Source organism: Echinops telfairi, unplaced genomic scaffold (assembly GCF_000313985.2).
Source record: "Echinops telfairi isolate 266 unplaced genomic scaffold, ASM31398v2 ScPeMD7_33;HRSCAF=127, whole genome shotgun sequence".
Classification (NCBI taxonomy): Eukaryota; Metazoa; Chordata; class Mammalia; order Afrosoricida; family Tenrecidae; genus Echinops; species Echinops telfairi.
The window spans coordinates 1,372,165-1,393,064 of record NW_022103930.1 but is presented as its reverse complement, the minus strand read 5'-3'; the positions used below and the strand labels follow the sequence as shown (position 1 = coordinate 1,393,064).

At 43.4% G+C, this 20,900-nt stretch overlaps 1 protein-coding gene across 1 annotated transcript in view; it reads left to right on the top strand.

Moving 5' to 3' along the window:
- The window catches only part of TNIP3 (TNFAIP3 interacting protein 3), a 65,593-nt gene extending 55,417 nt beyond the window's left edge, over positions 1-10,176 (top strand). The window contains exons 11-12 of the mRNA XM_045290216.1: positions 599-659; positions 10,114-10,176. Coding sequence (XP_045146151.1) covers positions 599-659; positions 10,114-10,145 — 93 coding nt within the window. The 3' untranslated portion in view covers positions 10,146-10,176. The remainder of the gene's footprint in view (positions 1-598; positions 660-10,113) is intronic.
- Positions 10,177-20,900: the final 10,724 nt, after the last annotated feature.

Here is a 20,900-nt window from a genome sequence, read left to right as displayed (position 1 = left end):
CTTCATGTCTTCCCCATGCCTCACTCCAGCGAGACATGGGCTCTCTAGTCTGAACTCTGGGAATGAATTAGAGGACAGCTTTTGCAGAGGAACAAGAGAAAGCCAACTTTGAACCCCCAGACACCACATCTCCATATAATGGCTGAGACTTCTTCCCAGAACTACTGAAACTTGCACCTTGCTCCCTTCCCTGGGTCTTCCCACCACTGCCTTTAGTGGAAGGTCTGGAAATGAGTGTTTGTTGATGGGAAATGACTGTGTTTTATTTATGGGCTATAGTAACTTTTACAAAAGTGTTTATACTTCTGCAGATCTCTAAAACACATCTGTTTCAAAAAAGAAAGAACGAGAACAAGCTACAATGCCACAGTAGTAGAAATTCTGGCCAAACAAACACAGGGTGGGTCTAAGAGGGAGATGGTGGTGGGGGATGAGAAGGGATTAGAGGGATGGGTGATATTGACAACAGGTTTGGGTCTAAATGACTTTTGTGTTGCCTGCGTAATAAAAGCCACATCATATAATTAAGCTTTTCACGTGGCACTATGTTTCCTTTGAAGTCCATATTGCTATAATAATGTTTTATTGTTCCACACAGCCAGACTATCAGTGGTATGCTCCTGACCAGTTTCCGCCAGATGTTCAGCACAAGGCAAATGGTAAGACCACAGCTGTATTGAGCATTCTTTCATGTTTACATTTTAATGGGATCTTTTGGGGATGTTTACTCAATGCACATTCATTCGTACTTGGGGAGGGCTTGCTATAAAGTTGTGGCACATACACAACTCTAATTTGATGCACCTGGGCTTAAATTGAACTCCTTAAGAAAAGGAAAAGATTCGAATACAGACAGCCATGCATGAATCTCAATGTTGGCTTCCATTCCCAAATCCAGTCTGAGAGTCAGTATTACATCTGGGCATGGAAATGAAAACTCGTAGCAACAACAAAGCTCTGTGATTCCACTACAAAGGGTGGACTGTCATCCACTGTTTCCAGGTTGAGTTTGCTAGACAGATGTTTGAAGTGCCACTAGCAGATAGAGGAGACCAGAGGCTCAGAACCACGTTCCCTAATGACTAACCGCCAGGCTCTGAGGCAGTGCTCTAGGGGAGGCCAGGCCTGCCCACAACACCCACCTGAAAGTATGATGGGAAAAACTAAAAGTCACCCCTGAAGTACTCTTTCTTTTTCACTGGTGTGCCCTTCTGCTCCTCCTTTTCAGAATTTGCTTTATCTTCTACATCTTCTTTAAGTGGCCTTAGGAGGCTACTCAGGAGTGGGATCTATAAACTTGACTATCATCATAAACCCACTTCTATTAAAAAGTCAGGAGTGTCTGCTACCAGTTGTTAAGCTCCCGAGGCACACATGTGTGAATCTAACTAGTGACTTTTCCAAGATCACAATCATCTGGAAATGCTGAAGACGAGCGATATTCTGGACGCAGGCTATCCTGGGGACTGGATCTCATTCAGTTCAGAGGTGGCACCCTAGAATTCTGGTTTTCAGTCCAAGTAACCCACTACGGAGTGAAAGTGGGGAACCAGACACCTACGTGTCCTTTGGTAGGTGAGACGTCTAAGTGGCTTTCTCTGGCAGTCTGAGTTCCTGTGTCGTGCCCAGCCTAGGCAGGTAATTGTAGGCAGCAGCCTGGGCCACAGTTGCACACAGTGTCTGAGGCCATGACTCGCAGTGCCATCCATGAGAAGAGACAAAAAGTGAAACATCTCTAATAAACATGCAGGTAGTTATCAGAAAGCTAGAGATGCTTTCGTTTCTTTTCTATCTACCACAAATATAATTATTGGTTTTAATGAAGTTCTCAGGTTCTGACAATAATAGAAAATGTTCACTAGAAAGGCATACTATGAACCATAATGGTTATTACATAATGTCTGAGCATCTTCTTAAGCCATTGTTGTACAATAGCTGAATTACCACTCAATCATAATTTTCCATTTTATGTTGGTCTGGAATGAATATTAAAGATATTTCCTCCCTGAATTGGAATTCAATTGCTAGAAAATACAATTTCTCAGTAGACAATTCAGTAAAATCAAAAGAACATTTATGTATCACAGTGGGTCTCTACTTGGACCAATGCCACAGAAGCTAATGACGACGGAAAAAGTTTACATGGAACTTTGTGAAAATGAAATTTTATAGTCAGTAGTACATAAGACTTGCTAATTTTTTTTCTATCTGAAAAAAGTAATTCACTTTTTGGTACATACATGTGACAGTATCTACAGAGTTTAAATTGCAATAAAATAAAATCTTTTATTATGTTTAAACCTAAATGTTTTAAATGTATGATTTGTTTTAATCTTAATAACAGTGCTATACACTAACAGTAGGTACTATTATACTATTTGACAAATGAGGAGACTGAGTTTTGGAGGGTTTAAGTAACATATCTAAACAGCACACTTCATAAAATTTAGCACTTGCATTAAATTATCCCTGTAGTTTAATCTAAATCTGTGATTTGGGTCATATACCAGACTCTCATTACCCATAATCCCTCCTTCCTATGAAATCACAGCATATGTTATCTGTGCCATTCATTTGCCATTTAGAATATCACCAGTAAAAAAAAAAAATGGAGTAAGTGTGTCATGAACATGCTATGAAGAGATCTGGGTGAGTTGGTGACCTTGACGGGATGTAGCATTTTGTAGGGCTGCTGTAACCAAGTACCACAAACTGGGTGACACACAGTAACATAAACCTGTTGACTGCCTCACAGGTCTGGGATAGCAATCCGAAATCAAGCTGTTGACAGGGCATGCTGTCTACGAAGAGGCTAGGGGAAGATCTTTCTTGTCTCTCTCAGCTTCTGGTAGCCCCAGGCCTTCCTTGGCGTACAGCTGCAGCCTAATTTCCTCTCTACCTGGTCCTCACATGTCTTCCTTCTGAGTGACTGTACTTCTGTGTTCTTCTTCTTCTAATAAGGCTACCCGTCATAACTGCATTCGATCCCATTCTACCACAGTTTGAACTCTGGTTAACCTCACATATAACTTCTCCCAAGACCCTGTTTCTAAGCAAACTCAAATTCCTAAGTACTGGGAGGCTAGAATGGAGTTGTGGTGATGCTATGGCTTAGGCATTGAGCTGCTAACTACAAGGTCTGTGGTTCAAACCCACCAGCCTCTCCTCCAGAGAAAGATGAGGCTATCAGTTCACGTAAAGAATTATATGCTCAGACCCTTTGCAGGGTTGACAACAGTCAAACTAAACCCAATGGGGGTAGGTTTGGTTTGGAGGCTAGAGTGGAGCCCTGGAATCTCAGTGGCTAAGGACTGGGTTTCTAACAAATAGGTCAGCAGCTCAAACCTATCGGCTACTCCATAGAAGAATTAGGTGGAAGTATACTTCCATGAATGTTTATAGCTCTAGTCTCTCCTATTGCAGACTTACAGTGAGTCAAAATCTACTAGACGGCAATGGTGTTGTTTGATCGGTTCGTTAGTTGCTTGCTTGGTTTTGGAGGCTAGGGATCCCCAGGTGGCACAAATGGCTTGCACTCAACTCTTAATCTAAAAGTTGGTAATTTAAACCTACCCAGTGGTTGGATCCTTGCAAGAAGGGTCTGGCAACCCATTTCCATAAAGATTCTGTGAAAATTCAAATTATGGAATAGTTTTACTCTATCATACAGGGTCACCATGAATTAGAATGAACTTGATGGGAACAGATTTTGTTGGGGGTTGGAGGGCTACAACTTCAACATCTTCTTTTAGGGTGGGTGACACTTCATCCCATCACACAAGGTGCTATGTGGACCTGTCTCCATGGTACTATACCTCAGCAGTCCTACAGACAGCTGCCATCTGTCTGCTGCTGGGTTGGGGACTCATTGTGGCTTTGGGAGTCACCTGAAAAAGAAATTGCTTACAGAAAACTACCTGATTAGCACCCCTATTTTCCCCCTTTATCTTCTGAAAATTATGCTATTTCAAAGTTCAGGGACCCAAATCTAGATTCACTGAAATGCTAGAAATGCAAAGCAAATAGTAAGAATTCAGAAGGGTTCTGAAATCAAATTTATTGTAAATTTCTCATGGGGGGGCATTATTTGAAGACAGTAAAAATTCTTGCAGTTTTCAATTTTCATTTCATTGGACATCTCCACTTGATATGTAGATGCAATGCAATTGATTAGAAGTCTAAGAATAATTTTGAGATATTGATTATTAAACAGCTATAGGTTTAAAAGGAAATTTTTGAATACAGAGACTTTCATTATCACAGTCCTCATTGTATGGCATATATATTAATGTAGTTATCCTTCCCTACTCAAGAATATACTCTGAGTCAGTACAACCTATTTTTTAGGTGAAAATATGCAAATTCAATTAATGGAAGAAAACTTAGTAGAAAATATAGACTGTTATTCTATAAACAAATTAGTTTTTAAAAATCCTGTTTTATTGCCATGATGAAATCTTTGAGGTATTTTACCTGTATTTTAAAAAAATGACCAAATTTCAGAAATGAAGGTGTTGCAATTACTACTAATTAGTGTGTGTGCTTTATTGAAGGTCCCAATCCTCCATTTCTATTAATTTTCTATGACTCCTGACAAATTTATTTTTCTGAACCCCAATAAACGTAGCACAGTATATTTTTATCCAAGTAATCTCCTTTATAATTATTTCTATTATAGCAATTTAACTTGAAATATTAGAACTGCTGTCTATTTACAGAGAAATACTTTGTGAACTTTAAAAAGGATGGCAGATGAGGTGTGATTAAAGCTGAATGTACCGCCACGCCCTCCTCTAATATTCTCCATGTCTGGGGCAAGAATCCAGATAGAGACCTGCATTCTGTGATCCAAATATTTACAAATCACTATTCAAACTTATACACTGTTACTGTTTTATCATCAACCTTAACAAATGAAGTCCCATGTGTGGTACAAACAATGAAGCACTGGACTACGCCTGTGAGGTGTGAAATTCTAATCTTTCAGAGGCACCTCCAAAGGAAGGCCTGGTATCTGCTGCTAGCAAACCAGGCCTTTGACACCTCCTGGAGCCTAGTTAGTTAGACCTTGGCACACATGATATCACCAGGTGTTGCAGTCAATTCAATGGCGATTGATTTTTTATCTCGATAAGTGATCTGGGAGTCCAGAATCTAAAGTGGATGCTCAGATTCTTCCTCGTTCTGAACCGGATTTTGGTGACACGTAGAAAATGAGTTCTGGCCCTTTAACTGTGACCCACGTCATTCCTCCGTTCATCCTTTTGGGTTAGTCTGGGTAAGGTAGGGAAGCAAATCCACAGAAACTCTTATGTATAGGACAGAGTTCGATATAAAGGGTAAGTTTACATTCAGAAAGCAGTGCTGTCCAAGCCCACAAGTCCAACATTAGCCCATATGTCCGACACCAATCCACAAAGTCCTCCTCCATCTTACAAAACACACGCAATGATGCCGACTGCTGGAGGAAAGCCGAGTCAATGAATGTGTAAGCATCTCAGCACTGGCAGGGGTCTCCACACTGGTGCTCCAGCACCCAGGGCTGCATCCGGGTAAGTCCATGTGGCTTCTCCTCAGGGATGTCTTGCAGGAAGTGGGCCTTGCCAGCTGAAGCAGGGAACTGGCTAAGGCAGCATCAGAAAGCAAGAGACCCGAGAACTAGAAAGGTGAAGCTCACCGAGCCATTTATCCCTCCGTCTTTCAATTAATCTCACATGTGTTTATCGGCCAGGTTGGCACAATAAACCTTCACTATCTCACCCTCCTTCCCATTTCCTTGGCCTTTGAGAGTGGACCTTTAAAGTGCATGTGAGGAAAATGTCCCAGGTGGCACAGCCTAACTTCATCTGTGCCCTTCATACCCTCTGCAAGCAGCAACCACTGGCCAACATTTAGACAGGGGGGGAGGGGGAAGGGTGCGCACAGTTCTGAAAGAGGCCCAATGCCACGTAGGCAAGGGACGTTAGAGTCTACGCCAGGGAGCCAAGAGCTTGTTCTGAAGCGGGGGTCTTCTACAGTGCAAAGGCTTGACTGAAGGGTGATCAGAGTAGTGTCCTCTAAGCACCAAGCACTGCATTAAACAGTCCGTAGATCAACCGGTTGTCAGCTTTGTTCTCGGTCACTATCCATGATTATTTCAGAATGGGTTTGGCACGTAGTGGAAATTAACCGTTCTTTTAAAAATTAAAGACCTCCATGAACATTTTCAAGGCATGATGTGACACTTCCTTGGCATTTTCTCTGCAAAAGATTAAGTAATGACATTTTCTAATATACTGACATCCACAGATGTGAATAGGTTGCAGTTTCTGTTTTGAAACATGTAATTTTCCAAAGGGCATTTTAATCTCATTTCATCTGTTATCAAAATAGGATGAAAAATTACTTCCATGTTACTAGAACATTTATGGCATGGGAAAGTTAGTATAACCTTGAAAGTGCGTTTATTTCTTCTGAAATGTCCAATCGCTGTTTTTTAGTGACATTTCATGACAGTCTCTTCTGTTTATTTCCAAATTTTTCATATGGTGCCGAGTGGAGCTTTATCTAATGAGCTTGAGCTTAATACTTGCGTATCTGGAAAGGCATGGCAAGTAGGCATGTGAGATTGTATTTTGAACCAGCATAATGCTTTCTTTATAATATAGATCAAAGTAGAAATTGACCTTCACTTATGCTTAAGAATAACTAATTAACTGAGTACTGACTATATGCCAGAGACTATTTTCGGTGATTTATTTGTTTTATTTCAGAAAAACCTTAGAGTTAACCCTATGGCTTTATCCCTGTTTTATAAGTGTAGACACTAAGGCACAGAGAAAGAATGCAATTTGTCTGAATTCACATGGCAATTTGCTGGCTGGGACATAGACCACCTCAGGAAATATGATTCCAAAACCCACATTTATAAAAAAACTGCACAATATGGATTGTTTATGATTCCTTTTATTTTATTCAAACAAATTCAGATGATCCTTGCCTGAAAGTTAGATTATGTCTTTTTATATTCTTAGATACCCCTGAATTGATTTTTTTTTACTCACAGAGACCCCATGTGACAGAGTAGAACTGTGACATTAGGGTTTCCTAGATGCTGGTGTAGTGATTAAATCACTTGGTTGCTATCTTAAAGGTCAGCTGTTGAAACGCACCAGGTGCTGGATGGGAAACAGGAATTAAGAGTCTGCTTCCATAAAGATCACAGCTTTGGAAAGCCTCATGGAACAGTCCCACTTTGTCCTACAGGGTGACTATGAGTTGAAATCGACTCAGTGGCAATGGGGGTTCGTCTTTACAGGAGTAGTTCACCATGCCTTTCTGCCTCAGAGCCGCTGGGTGGGTCTGAATTGGTGTCAGTTAGCAGCCGAGTGCTTACCACTGCACCACCCAGAATGCCTCAAGTCTTTTTATAACTCTGTTTCTGTCAACATCACAGGTAGCTTATGTAACTGAGGAGTCCTGGTGGCACAATGGCTAAGCCCTAGGCTACAAAGATCCGTGGTTCAAACCTACCTGCTGCCCTGCGGTAGAAAGCTGTGGCGTCTGTTTCTGTGAAGATTACATGCTTGGAAACCCTATGGAGCTATTCTACACCATCCTATAGGGTCACTATGAGTCAGAACAATTAGATGGTGACAGCTTTGGGTTGTTATTTGTGCACTTATTTTATATGTTAATAAAATTGCCAGATTCTGTTAGGATGTTTTCAATTAGCAGCAGTATTAAGAGAAAGGAATCAGTTTAAGAGGAAAAGCGGTTTAAGAGTTGTAAAACACAGAAGACATTTGGTGATTATACTATAATTTCACAGATGGATAAATTATTAAGTATGGTTTCCTTTATAAAGTGTACTACCTTCTAAATTATTTTGCCAGTAGTTGGTTGACATCGAAATATTACTCAAGAAATTAGAGACAGATAATCCCATGCCCGTTTCTAGATATTTATAACTCAACTATATCATATCATGTCAGGTTGTCTTGGTGTCTGGTAATTTTTCCTAGATGAGAAGTGTATATGCCATAGTTTCATTTAGCTACAATCCAATGAGGTCAATAAAATTACATTACTTCTCTTTGATGGAAGATAACAAACTCCTCTTAAAGAAGGAAACCAAGGTTAATATTAAAGATTACATCCCGATGGAAACGAAGATTTATCCCCTAGGCTCCTTTACTGTTCAAGTTCAAACATCCACTTTCTCAGAAGTGATTGGGCATGTGGAAGACAAGAGTCTTCCCAGTCCTTTGACTCCCTTTGCTGCATTGGGATCTTGTGCTCTTTCACCCTAAGCACTAGGTGCATTTCAAAGCCTTTAAGCAGATCCTTTAAGCAGAGTCAAAACTTGACCTCTTCCACCAAGGTCTATGGACCACATATACACGGTATGTACTAGTTCTCTAGCACTTGGAGATTTGAATGGATTCCTACCAAAGCACCCGTCTGTCCGTGAAGGCTTGTGTTTTGCTATGTGCAGAACACATGTTAGCAGAACATCCAGATTAAAACAGATGAAAAAGAAAAGTCTGACAATCCATTTCTGAAAACTCAGTCAGGGAAAACCCTGTGGGTCAAAACGGACCAGTCCACAACGGACCCCAGCAATGGATCAGGGCTGGGTCACTATGCTTGACAGCAGCCCTAGACAATAGAGTTGAGACATTAAAGATCCTAGAATTTCTTGTGAACACAAAAGCATAGCTAATATAACAACAAAGAGCCCTAGTAGCATGGTGGGTTAAGCATTGGACTGTAAGCCCAAGGTTGGCAGTTGAAACGCACCAACCACTACAGGAGGAAAAAGACGAGGCTGCCTGCTCCCATAAAGATTTACAGTCTCAGAGACCTACAGGAATAGTTCTACTCCATCTTGTAGGTCACGATGAGTTGGAACTGATGAGATGGCCATGGGTGGTGGGTGGAATGTGGCAGCCACTGTGAATGACTATAGGACCAGGCACACAATCGGTGAGTAGAGCTTTCCACCAAACAGGAAGGGGAGCCTCACTCTACTGCTGTGATGGGTCCCATGATTCTTTGTGGAATTTTCTTCTCCCATTGTAACCGTCAGTCAAGTGTTGGAGAGGGAGCCAAGTACTCACCACCACCACCGTGTTGTGCGGGTAGAACTCTACCTTCCCTCCGAGGAACTGAAGAGTGTTTGTTCTTGGCTTTTGTTCAGCTTTGCATTGTCTCCTCTCGCTGTAAAATATGGGATGATGGCTTTGCTTCTATACCTACCTCACAAGAGTGCTATACGGTGGATTTTGAAGGGAATTTTAGATTGCCCAGGAGTTGGTAGTGTTAATGAATTAGATCTGTTGCCTGAAAACGATTTGTCTCTTTCATGTGATGGGCTAAGTATTTCTTCACCAACACGTTCTCTTAAGCCTGGGAAAGTAAGTTCTTGTCTTTTTCTCTGTTTTTCGGTTACCAAAATTTTGTTTTCTTCATTTATACATAATCATAAGCATGATGTATATCAAATGCAAGTAGAAAACATCTAGCATATTTTAAGCTCTTAATACGAATAAAGAAATACTATCTCGTGGCATTTCTGATATGAGTATATGACTTGGATTTTATCTTCTGTGGGTGCTCGTGATTGCCATTCGCTCCTGGCCCTGTCAGTGCACCAAATTTTCCCGTTGGCTTGTGAGAATACACGGACACATTTTAAAAGCTGTGATCCTTCCTGTGGTTTTGACATTACAGAGAACCGTACTTTGAAGGGTGGTTTCTTTTCCAAATTACCTTTCAGTGGGGTAAGTTGTACTGAAATCTAAGAGCACCACCGATGACTTACTCCCCAAAGCAAATGCTCAAGCCTCTGAAACGCCAGCAAGAAAAAGAAGTGCTAGAGAAAATCCCCTTTCGGGCAGCATGAGAACCAGGCCACACGTCACAAAAATAGCCGGCATATGTCAGGGCTTAAAATAATAACCCTCCATTTCCCGCCGCTTGGTTTCTCAGTGTAAACTCACGGGGAGTTCATGAATAAAATATCTTTTGTTTCGCCAGCCTAGACATTGATCTTAGCTAGAGGAAGAGAAGATCATTTTTTTAATGTTTAATCTGAATCATTTTCCTGCCTTTTTTTTTTTTTTTAAATAGAGTTCTCCTCAGAAAAGAAAGCCAATCAGTAGGAGCAGACGCCAAAGTAGACGCACAACGGGCAAGAAGAAGCTTGGCTGAGGGCCCTCGTCCATTTTTCTATTTTACTGTGGGTGGTTTTTGCCACCACTGCGCGTCCTTGCCTTTATGATTTGTGCCTGGTGATGGCTTCTTTGGGCGCGAATGAAGGAAAGGCTTTCTGACCCAGCTCTGGGAGGCAGCCACCATCAAACAAGACAATGCAGTGTGCTCAAGATAAGATCTGCCCGATGCCACGAGTGACGCTCCTCCAAACGCTCTTCAGCATGTTGTTGCTAGATGAGTGCTTGATTGAAGCAACTCCATTTGCTGGGCCACCGGCATTGCACGTTGATTTAGAAAGTACACACATATGTATTCCCTGGGGGAAACGTTTCTGCTGTTGTAAAGGTGTGACGTCGCTCCCGCTTCTTCATAGGGGCTGAGTTCGTTAGCCAGTTGCTTTATTCATCATTGTTCTTTTCTGTGGACTTATCAGTAGGATTGGAGAAATGTATATACTTTTTAATTAAATGAGTTCCACCCGAATAAAATGGTTATCTTCTAGCTGTCCTTGAAACAGAGTGTTTTTTAGTAGTGGGTAGGGCATTGTGAACCGGCTTCCTTTTTTGGCACTCTAGATTATGGAAGGTAAAATGCTGACGTAATGGTAATGGTCTCTCCGTACACAGTTGGAGAGCTGTGATCCTTCCTCTATACAAACAGAACTACCCGAAGACATATGGATGGATGGTTGACGCTGTGTGTGCCTTCATATGGAGGATGGATGGAAACATAGCTCTAACCAATTAAGACGGGAAATGAATGCATCCAGTTTCTAAATCTTACTGCAAATAAATGCTATAGCAGTGTGACAGATGTCTGAAGATTAAGCCACTTTCAAAGCATCATGTTCATCCACTTAATAAGGACTCTACTCAGACCAACTGAAGATCCTCCTTGTGAGGAGCTATAGAGTGAGTGTCACCTCTGTGTCAACTCTGGATACCTGTCCTTCCCAAGGTACCTAAACACTTCCCAGAAGAAGCAGCTGTATAGGCATTGAAAAAAAAAAAAGACAGAGGAGGAAGCTTCCAAAAGTTTGTGGGAAAAAACAAACAAATTAAAAGAAAAAGAATTTTCCCACCACCTGTTAGCCATCCACGCCATGCTGCTGAGATGGGTTGGTGGTGGGTGCCGCCCAGTCATTTCCTGCCCTTAGTAGCCCTGTGCCCAGCCAAGAAGGCGCCGCCCGGTCCTCCACCTGCCTCCCAATGGCACTTGGGTTTGAGCCCATTGGTGCAGCCACTGTGGGAGCGAATCCATCGCTTCTTCGCCAGTGCTCCTCCTCGTCCCTGCTCCTCTCTGCTGCCAAGCACCGTGTCCTTTACTGGACGCTATTTGGCTGTCAGTCTGTCAAATGGTGGTGGCTTGTGCGGTGCTGTGACGCTAGGAGCTATGCCACTAGTATTTTCAAATACCAGCAGGGTCAGCCAGAGCGAACAGGTTTCAGCAGAGCGTCCAGACTCAGAACAGACTAGAAGAAGCACGAGGTAGTCCACTTCTGAGGAACTCAGCCACCGAAAGCCATGTGAATTACAGCAGAATCTTTTCAGATACTGCTGAAACTGCCTAACCCCAATTCCGGAAGTTATGCTGCTTAACTTCGTTGTGAATTCTCTAGTTTCCGTTTCTGGAGACACACAAAGCCATGTGTTTTGGAAAAGTGAAAGAGCCTGAAAGAACCCTGGTGGCACCATGGTTAAAGTGCTCAGCGACTAACAAAATGGCTGAAAGCATTAGCAGCTCCAAAAGAGAACAATGTGGGAGTCTGTTTCCGTAAAGAGTTACAGCCTTGGAAAAACTCGGTGGCGGGGGGGCGGTGGTTAGCCTCTTTGACTGCTGTGGAACATAATCCTTAAGGAAGACTTACGTCTCCTACATTGATTCCCTAAAGCTCTGTGGTTGCTACTATGGATCAGAGAAAAGTCATCCCTGAACAACACTGCAGGAGAAATTGCAGTAGAAATTAGGGGGAAATAATTAAGTTAATTGCATTTCGACATTTTAGAATTGTTGGTTTTTTTGTTTGCTTGTTTTTGTTTGCATTTCTTCAGCTTTCAAATTCAGTTTCCCGTGGTGAGTTAAACTTCCCAACTTCAGGTGTGCCCACCAGAGTAAAAACCGAACCTAATTGTCAGAACATACCGCTCGAGAGGTTCATGCAGATCAATTCGATGGCAGTCAAAGATGATTTCACTAACCAGTCTGAAGTCATCATCTTGCTAATTAGCAAGTGGCCAAACATTGGCAAGATTGTGCAAATTCTAATGGAATGGAAGAAAATCCCATTAAAATGGGCCCTAATTCAATTTGAACTCCCCGTGGGGGACTACAAAATGTGGGAAGAGGAGCCCTGGCTCGGGAAACAGCCTCTTTTCCAAAGAGACGGATTACTAGAAATCTGGCCACGGGGCCAGCCAGTGTCTCCGCGTGCCTGTCTCCCTCCGTGCGCCACCGTTTGCTTGGGGAGGTCTCTGGTTGGACTCATTAGAAGGGTCATACTCCTCAGCGGTGGCATCTACGTCATGAGCACACACCATTTGCGGAAAGTATGTGATGCATAGTTATACCCTTTGAAAGGAGTTCACAGCTTGCTCTTACTTAGGAAGTGCAACTCAGCATGTTTCATGTTTTTGAAGATTGGGCGAAATGTGATCCTTGAGTTGGAGGCCGTGAAATGAAGAGCGTTTGCCCTTGGCTCTGATTGCGCTGCAGTGAAAGGAACTCTTCCCCTGGAGTCCAGCGCGTCTGGGGTTAGAGCAGCCTCGACTGATAGTTCGGTTATGATTTGTTGGGGGTTTTGTTGTGTTGTTACTTTTGTTGGCCCTATTTTCTTACTAATAAAAAGTTTCTTTTTGTTGGGGATTGTTGGGTTTTTTTGCTTTGACCCTGTTTTCTTACTAACAAAGAGAGTATTTGGAATGAAATTGTCAGCATTATTGGCCTTTGCTAGCGTACTGACTGCAAAGGCAGTTGACTCTGTGGCCATAAGAAACGATGGAGAGCCTTGAGAAAAATAGGAATTATACAAACAGTTATACAAACAGACCAAGGACATACTGCAGAGTTCAAAAATCAGAAAAGGTGTTCACAAGATTGTGTCCTCTTACCACACTTATTCCATCTGTGTGCTGAGAAAATAAACAGAGAAGCTGGGTTAGATGAAGAAAAATGTGGCATCGGGCAGGAGAAAAATGTATCAGCCATTTGCAATATGCAGATGACACAACCTTGCTTGCTGAACGGCAGGAGGAGTTGAAGCACTTGCTGATAAAGATCGGACTGCAGCCTTCGATACATGTTACAACATATTGAACTTCTTTACATAACTTCTTTACAATGTAAAGAAGACCAACGTCCTCTCAACTGGACCAGTAGGTAACATAAGGATAAACGGAGCAAAGATCAACGTTGTCCAGGGTTTTATCTTGCTTGGAGCCACAATCAGTGCTCATGGAAACATCAGTGAAGAGATTCAGAAAAGATCGCATTGAGTCAACCCTCTGTATATGATCTCTTTAAAGTGTTTACAAGCAAGGATGTTACTTTGAGCACTAAAGTGCACTGGACCCTACATGTTGGATTGTCAATCAGTTCACATGTACGTGAAAGTTGGACACTGAATAAGGAAGACCAAAGAAGAATAAATATATTTGAATTATGGTGCTGGAAAAAAATATTGAAAGTACTATGGACTGTCAAAAAAATAAACCGGTTTGTTTTGGAAGGCTCCTTAGAAGCAAGGATGGCAAAGACTTCCTCTTGCCCACCCAGGACACGTTACCAGGAGAGACCAGTTTCTGGAGAAGGACGGCATGCTTGGTAAGGTAGAAGAGGCAGGAAAAAAAAGACGGCTCTCTGCAAGATGGATGGACACAGCGGCTGCAACAATGGGCTCCAACCCGTGTGAAGAAAGTGCAGGGCTGGGCAGTGTGTCATTGTGCTGCCCGTGGACAGGGCCACCAGGAGCTGGAACGGTCCCCAAGGCACCTCACACCAGCAGTGTCTTGACGAACTTCCATCTGATTACGGTACTGTCATGTCCGGAGCACAAACAGCCACAAGAGAGGTATAATTAGTCCCTTGTATTAAACTGTATTAATCTGGGGGCAAAAAGAGACTCAGTGATCTCCCCAAGGTCTCACAGCAAGTAAAGGGCAGACCTGGGATTCAAACTTGCCTGGACCAGGGCTTCTAAGGTCCCTGCATGCAATACTTTTGCTTGTTAGATTTCCCTGGGAAGCTGTACACTTCTTTGGATCTTTTCATTATTTTTTTCATCATATTGTGAGACAGGCACTTAAGTAGTATGAGAAACATTTTAATAAGAAAAAAACATAGCCATATGTTGCACGGAATATGCAAGTCACTGCCTGAGTTAAGAAAATTAGATGGTCTATCTCATTTAGAGAAAGATGCATGAGAAAAGAAAAATATACAGTTACAGCTAAAAGTACACAAAGGATACAAGAATGGACATGAATGATTACTCTCATGTTTCAGTACTTTAGATGTGGCACAGTAATTAGTAGAATTAATTATAAAAGTTTTAGACTCTCCTAACTAAATTTAATAATTATTATGTAAGTGTTTAATTATTTTCAAAAATTGCTAAGCAGCATGTAACATCTTACACGGCCTTGGTTTCAAGGCACGAATCTTGATCGAATCTATATTGGAAGGAGTGGTTGGAGCCATTTGCTAGCCAGTTTTCTCACTAACTAGAGGACCCCTTGTCCCCTTTTTCATTGCTCCTCTGCATCTCGATGAGGCTTCAATGATATGAAATCCTACAGAAATATGAAATCAATTACATGGCTGTTGCTACCCCCTGTGATCTTTTCCCTGGGGAACCTCTGGTTAGACACCAATTATCCAGCTGTAGAGGAAGAAAAAGGTTTTCTTTAATCCCTACTTTCAATAATTTTTCCAAATAATCCCCTTTGTCTTGTTTCATCTTCCACAGATGGGGGCTTTGGGAGAGCAAAGTGTTATGGGGAACAGTTATGCCCCAGCCTTTGTGATTTCATGCAAAAAATTATTTTGTTTTTTAAGAACACACATTCTCTCTCTCTGTATGTCTCTCTCTCTCTACACACACACACACACACACACACACACACACACACACACACACACACCCCTTTGTCTCCTCAGCCTTACAGACAACAGTACAACTCATTCTCTGAGTGGCTTGATTTATTGAAATTGAAAAATGTTTATGATAATGCTGTTTTTCTTATTTTGTCTCACTCCATCTTCACTTTCTTACAGGAAGCAATAATATTTAGCTCTAGATCCAATTAACTTTGCCAGTTCTTGCTGAGTAATATGAGGACACTTTTTTTAAATCTCTTTGTTCATTTTGAGGAGACTAACTTGTAATGTTTCTTGAGTGTGAGCATGAATTTCACCAATCTCCATACTGCCCTTAGAATTTAAAAGCATTTCTCTCTGCTCTGCTTCCCTTGTATTTCACACCAATATCAGAAGGAAGAGCACAATTTATGAGGGTAATGAATTTATATATTTATTCGTTTGTAAATTAAACCCAGTCCCCACAGGAACTCAATTTATTTACCTCCTTACTTAGAATTATTTATTTGCTGGGAAAAAATCTGTCTTCTTAACCGGTTTTCCTGAGTCTGCTTTTGACCTGTGTGGGTGTGCATAGGTCAGCGTGCGATCCCATTTGCACATCTGTGGGCTCCCTCCTCTACATCACCAGTATGCAGGATGACAGCCCAGCCCACATCAGTCAGCCACAGACACACGTGGTGCTGCCCCTGAGCTGCCTCTGCAGGCAGGAAGCTTGCTACGCTGAAGCAGAAGCAAACTGGAAACAAGTCTCTTGATTTCCCCTCCTCAAATCAGTTGTTCAGGGTATACATAAAAGAAAAAGTCAGCACGTGCTGCCCCTCACCAGGAACCATTACTGGCTCTGAGAACGTTACAGTGGTGAGGAGAATCAAGACCAAGTGGAAACGGCCCCTGAACCTGAAGTGTCCACCCTGAGAGAGAATTTTAAGAGATGTGGGTGGTGACTAAAGAGCCCAGTGTGTGAATTCATGCAGATGCAGTGCTTTCCAAGCTGGGTCGTCTTGCCCTGGAAAGGGGAGCTGAGGGATAAGACGGGTGGAATCTCAGGATCTGAGCTAGGCTGGACTTCTTTGCATTTGTCTCAAAGTCTTATGGATTAAATTATGTCTCTCCGAATATGTGCGGTAAAGTCTGAAACCCAGTATCAGAGGATGTCATCCCATATAGGAATAGGGCTTCCGTTGTTATGTTAATGCGCCTGATTAATGTCGGGTATGTTTTCAGCCAGGTATGTTTGATGTCAGGCATTTTTTCAACCTTTGAGATATAAAAATAGTTGATTAGGCGCAGAGAGGGAAGCAAAGCTTGAAGATCACTAAACAACCGCGGGACCGAAGCTAGAGACAGCAGGACCTTCCTGAGTATTTGGCCTAGAGATCGCCTTCCCTTGGGACCGGGCTCCTTAACGTGGATTTCTGACTTCCTAGCCTTTGAGAAAATAAAATCCCATTTGTTAAAGCTACTCCACTGTGGTATTTCTAGACTAGCAGAAGCACCAAGAAACCAAGATACAAGACGTTTAAAAACGTGGGCAAGACGTACTATACAAGAGAACAGCAGTGCTCTTGATTGAAAGGGTGGACCTTTTCTCCCGGCTGCCAGCAGAGGGCGGCCTCGGACTCGGGCTTCTCCCGGCCAGGCCAATGCGCCTCGCCCGTCCAGGTTTCCTTGTGTCTGTTTGCACACTCCTCTCCTCCCCCTCTAAGTAACTGACGTTTCCAAAGAGCAAAATGATCATCAAATGGATGCAAGCCACGTACGCTCAACTTCCCTCAGGGCATCTCCGAGCTTACCTGGGGTCTAGAGATGACCATTTCTCCATACAGCCCCCTCTTCCAACTCCCAAGAGAGTGCCTAGTGTGCTCCAAATTAAATTGACTCGATATCTTCTGCTATACATGCATTCTATCTTCAAGAATGGCGAGACTTCATCTTCCGTACTTTGAGCATGCTCTCAGGAGACCCCATCCCTGGTTGGTAAAGTGGATGGGGCGGTGAACAAAGGAAGACCCTCAAGGAGATGGATTGACCCAGTGGCTGCACCAGTAGGCTCGGGCAGAGGAACCGTGGGAGGATGGTGCAGGCCTGGGTGGTGTGTCGTTCGGTTTGTGAACAAGGTCTCCATGGGTTGGAACCAGCTCCACGGCACCTCCAACAGCATCTTCAGGGAGCCCTGGGAGTGTACTGGGTCACACATTGGGCCCCAACGCAAAGGTTAACAGTTTGAAACCTCCAGTCCCTCTGCAGGAGAAAGATGACGGGTTTTATAGTTGCATAGCCCAGGAAACCCAGAAGGGCAGTTCCATTCTGCCCAGTCAGGACCGCTGTGAGTCAGCACTGAGTCAGGGGCCAAACCCAAACAAACTCACTGCCATCAATGGAAGCCGACCCAAAGCCAGCCCACAGGGCCGGGTAGAATGCCCCTCATGAGTTTCTGAGACTATAACTCTTTACCGGAGTAGAAGGCCTGTCTTTTCGAATGGAAAGGCTGGTGGTCTCAAACTGCTGACCTTGCGGTTAGCAGCCCAACATGGAACCACTAGGCCTTGGTTGTTTATCTTCTATTCCTCTTTCAGTTTACAGTTAACCCTTCATTTAGTTACCAAAAATGAAGGATAGCTGAATAGTCCTCTAAAGAAGCAGGGGATGGGGGTATAGAATGACCCTATTTAGATATGGCACAAATGGTTAATGCGTTCACGGTTAAGCAAAAGGTTGTCTATGTAAACCTGCCTAGGGGCTCCTAGAAAGAGAGCCCTGGCCATCTGTTTCTGAAAGGCTACCAGTTTAAATCTGTAGCACCCAGTGTTGCCTTGAGTCACAATCAACTCAATGGCGTCTGTTGTGTTGTTGCTGCTGCTGTCCTCAGATGCTGGCCATCCTACTTCCCCCCATCTCTTCAATCCCTGTTCCCCTCCAAACTCCTTATCAGGGCATAGTGTTGGGGTGGCACTGGTTCATGCATGCATTTCACCTCACTACGCTATAGCTGAAGTCCAAATGGGAACTTCGAATGCTGCCCTTCATGACATTTAATCTCTCCAGGGATGCCATAGAGGTTCCTCAACACATGTGACCTTGAGCTTCTGCTTCTGCAGAGTGCATTTGGTTTTATGGATGATCTTGATGCTGTTCCTGTGGCACTCAGTAATCCCCACACTGGTGGATGCACCGCTAAACCAGCTTTTCTCAAACGCCCCTCACACCACACATGTGTTTGGTTTTAAAGGCTTAAAAAGATGGAGATAGTGCAGTTAGGCCAAGATTATCGGATATGCTGAAGAAAATCATGAAGACCTTTTGAAATTCTCTTGGCCTTAGTGTGGGAACATAATTCATATTAGTGAAAGATGTCAATCCCCATGCAGCTCCCATCCACTTCTAGAACATTGTGGGGCAGGTGGGGGGACGGGGGCAGAGAGGATACATTTCAAATAACGGAGGCTATGGACCCTGTTGCACCCTTGGCCACCCAGTACAGCTGTCGGCTGCTGTTGTTGCTCTTTTTAATATGTTTCCATTCAGTTGATTCTAATGCAGGCCCATGACCACAGAGCAAAACTGATACATAGGGTTTCCTTTCAAAAGCAGACCTTTGAAGAGCACATCACTAGGCCTCTAGGTGGGCTCAAACACCATCCTCTCAGGTAATAGTCAAACACTTGCCCACTTGTGCCAGCTAGAGACTCTGAACATTGTGTCTTCTTCAGCCTGCACAAGAGCATTGCCCTGGAGCCATCACAATGGGTGACAGGAAGTTAGTCTCACTCAGAGATGCTCCATTTTCATTGGATTCATAGATTAGTGCTCCGTTTGGCATGTCATCTGGTGGAAGGTTTTGGTTTTGTTTTAAGTTGAAAACTAGTGGCCTGTAGAAGAAAGCATAAAGGCCTTGTTGTGGCTTTGAAGGCTATCCACAATCCAGCACTTCTCTCTGGAGCAGGTTCCCGCCGGCAACTCATTCTGTTTGGTCTATTAAATCCAGCGTTTCCCGTTGGAGAAGTTTTCCCTGGGCCCTTTGTCATTGCCTCTTCTATGTTGCTAATTACACCTGCTACCTACATTTGGCCACCATTATGTTGTTAGTCTTCTTTTATAAATTATGTGCTTCCATGCCTTGTTCCACTTGTCTGTCTGTTAGCTCAGAAAAAGCAGGAACTCTGTTTAATTTTATGTCTCAGACATGTTGCCGCCTGACCCAAGCCATGGTATTTTCCATTGCCTCATCTGCATGTGAAAGTTGGACCTTGAATAAGGAAGGCTGAAGAAGAATCGATGCATTTGAAGTGTGGTGCTGGAGAAGAAGGTTGAAAGTACGATGGACCGCCACAAAGACACCCCCATCTGTCTCAGAAGAAGTACACGAGAGTGCTCCTTATAGGCGAGGATGGTGAGACTTCATCTTACATATTGTGGACCTGTTGTCAGGAGAGACCAGTCCCTGGAGAAGGACATCATGCTTGGTAAAGTGGAGCGATACTGAAAAAAGGAAGGCCCTCAAGGAGATGGGTAGACACCGTGGCTGCAACAATGGACTCGTGCATAGGAACAAGTGTAAGGATGGGGCCGTACCATGCGGTATTTCATTCCGGTGTGCATAAGGTCAAAGGTCACTGTGGGTGGGGACCAAGTCGATGCACCTAACAACAACCATGTGCTGCAGCGTCAGTAACTCAGTGAGTCTGACCCAAGTACTGAACTTCTCCAAGTTTCAGGTTTTCGTGGGTAAACCACAGAGAAAGTAGTTGGGCTCTTCCAGACTCTTTCATTCGGCTTGCCATCTATGTTTTTACCATTTCACCACGCAATCACATCAAGACTCGTAACCGTTCAGAGACTCTAGAAAGAATCTCATCACAATAATGATTTTTCCATTTGTCCGTGCAATCGTTAGGTCTTGTGTCAACTTGGCTGGACAGTAGTTTGGCAGTGGAGGCCTCCCCTCACAATGATATCTAACGTAATGTAATCATCTCCATGACAGGCTCCGCTTGAGCATAAGCAGTGCTGGAAAGATTGGAGTGGAGTGTGACCCCTTACTTAGGTTGCCGTCCTCGTGGTGTTTCCTCAGGGCTGTGGCCTCCTTACCATCTAAGTAGATGGAGTGGAATGCCTTTTTGCTGGATCTGGAGCCTGCATCTGGTTTGTTAAGCTCCTATTTTGGGGACTTGAGCCAATGGTCTGCCATATTGCCTGCGGATCCCAGGAGCCATCTGTGGCATGCCATCAGACCTGCTGGCCTTGGATTCATTTTACTTTGTAGCGACAAGCTTGATCATTGACATCTACCAGCTTGTGATCTCCCTGTGTCCCCTTCTTCCTTCCTGATTCATCAGTCCCTGCAGCTGCACGAGTCAGGATGAGTACGTGGAACAGAGGCCACATCTGACCTCCTTTGGCTACACAGGAGAGAAGGGGAAAACATCTCAACACCAGCCCTGGGAAACTTGCCACAGGACAGAGATTGGCCACACCCACACACAGGATTCTTCCTCAACCTATTGAGACAGCAACTAGTCTCCCAGGACACTCTACTTTTCTGGTGGGTTTGCTAATTCACTGCAATGACCACATAGAATATAACAGGCAACGCTCACAATCGTGGG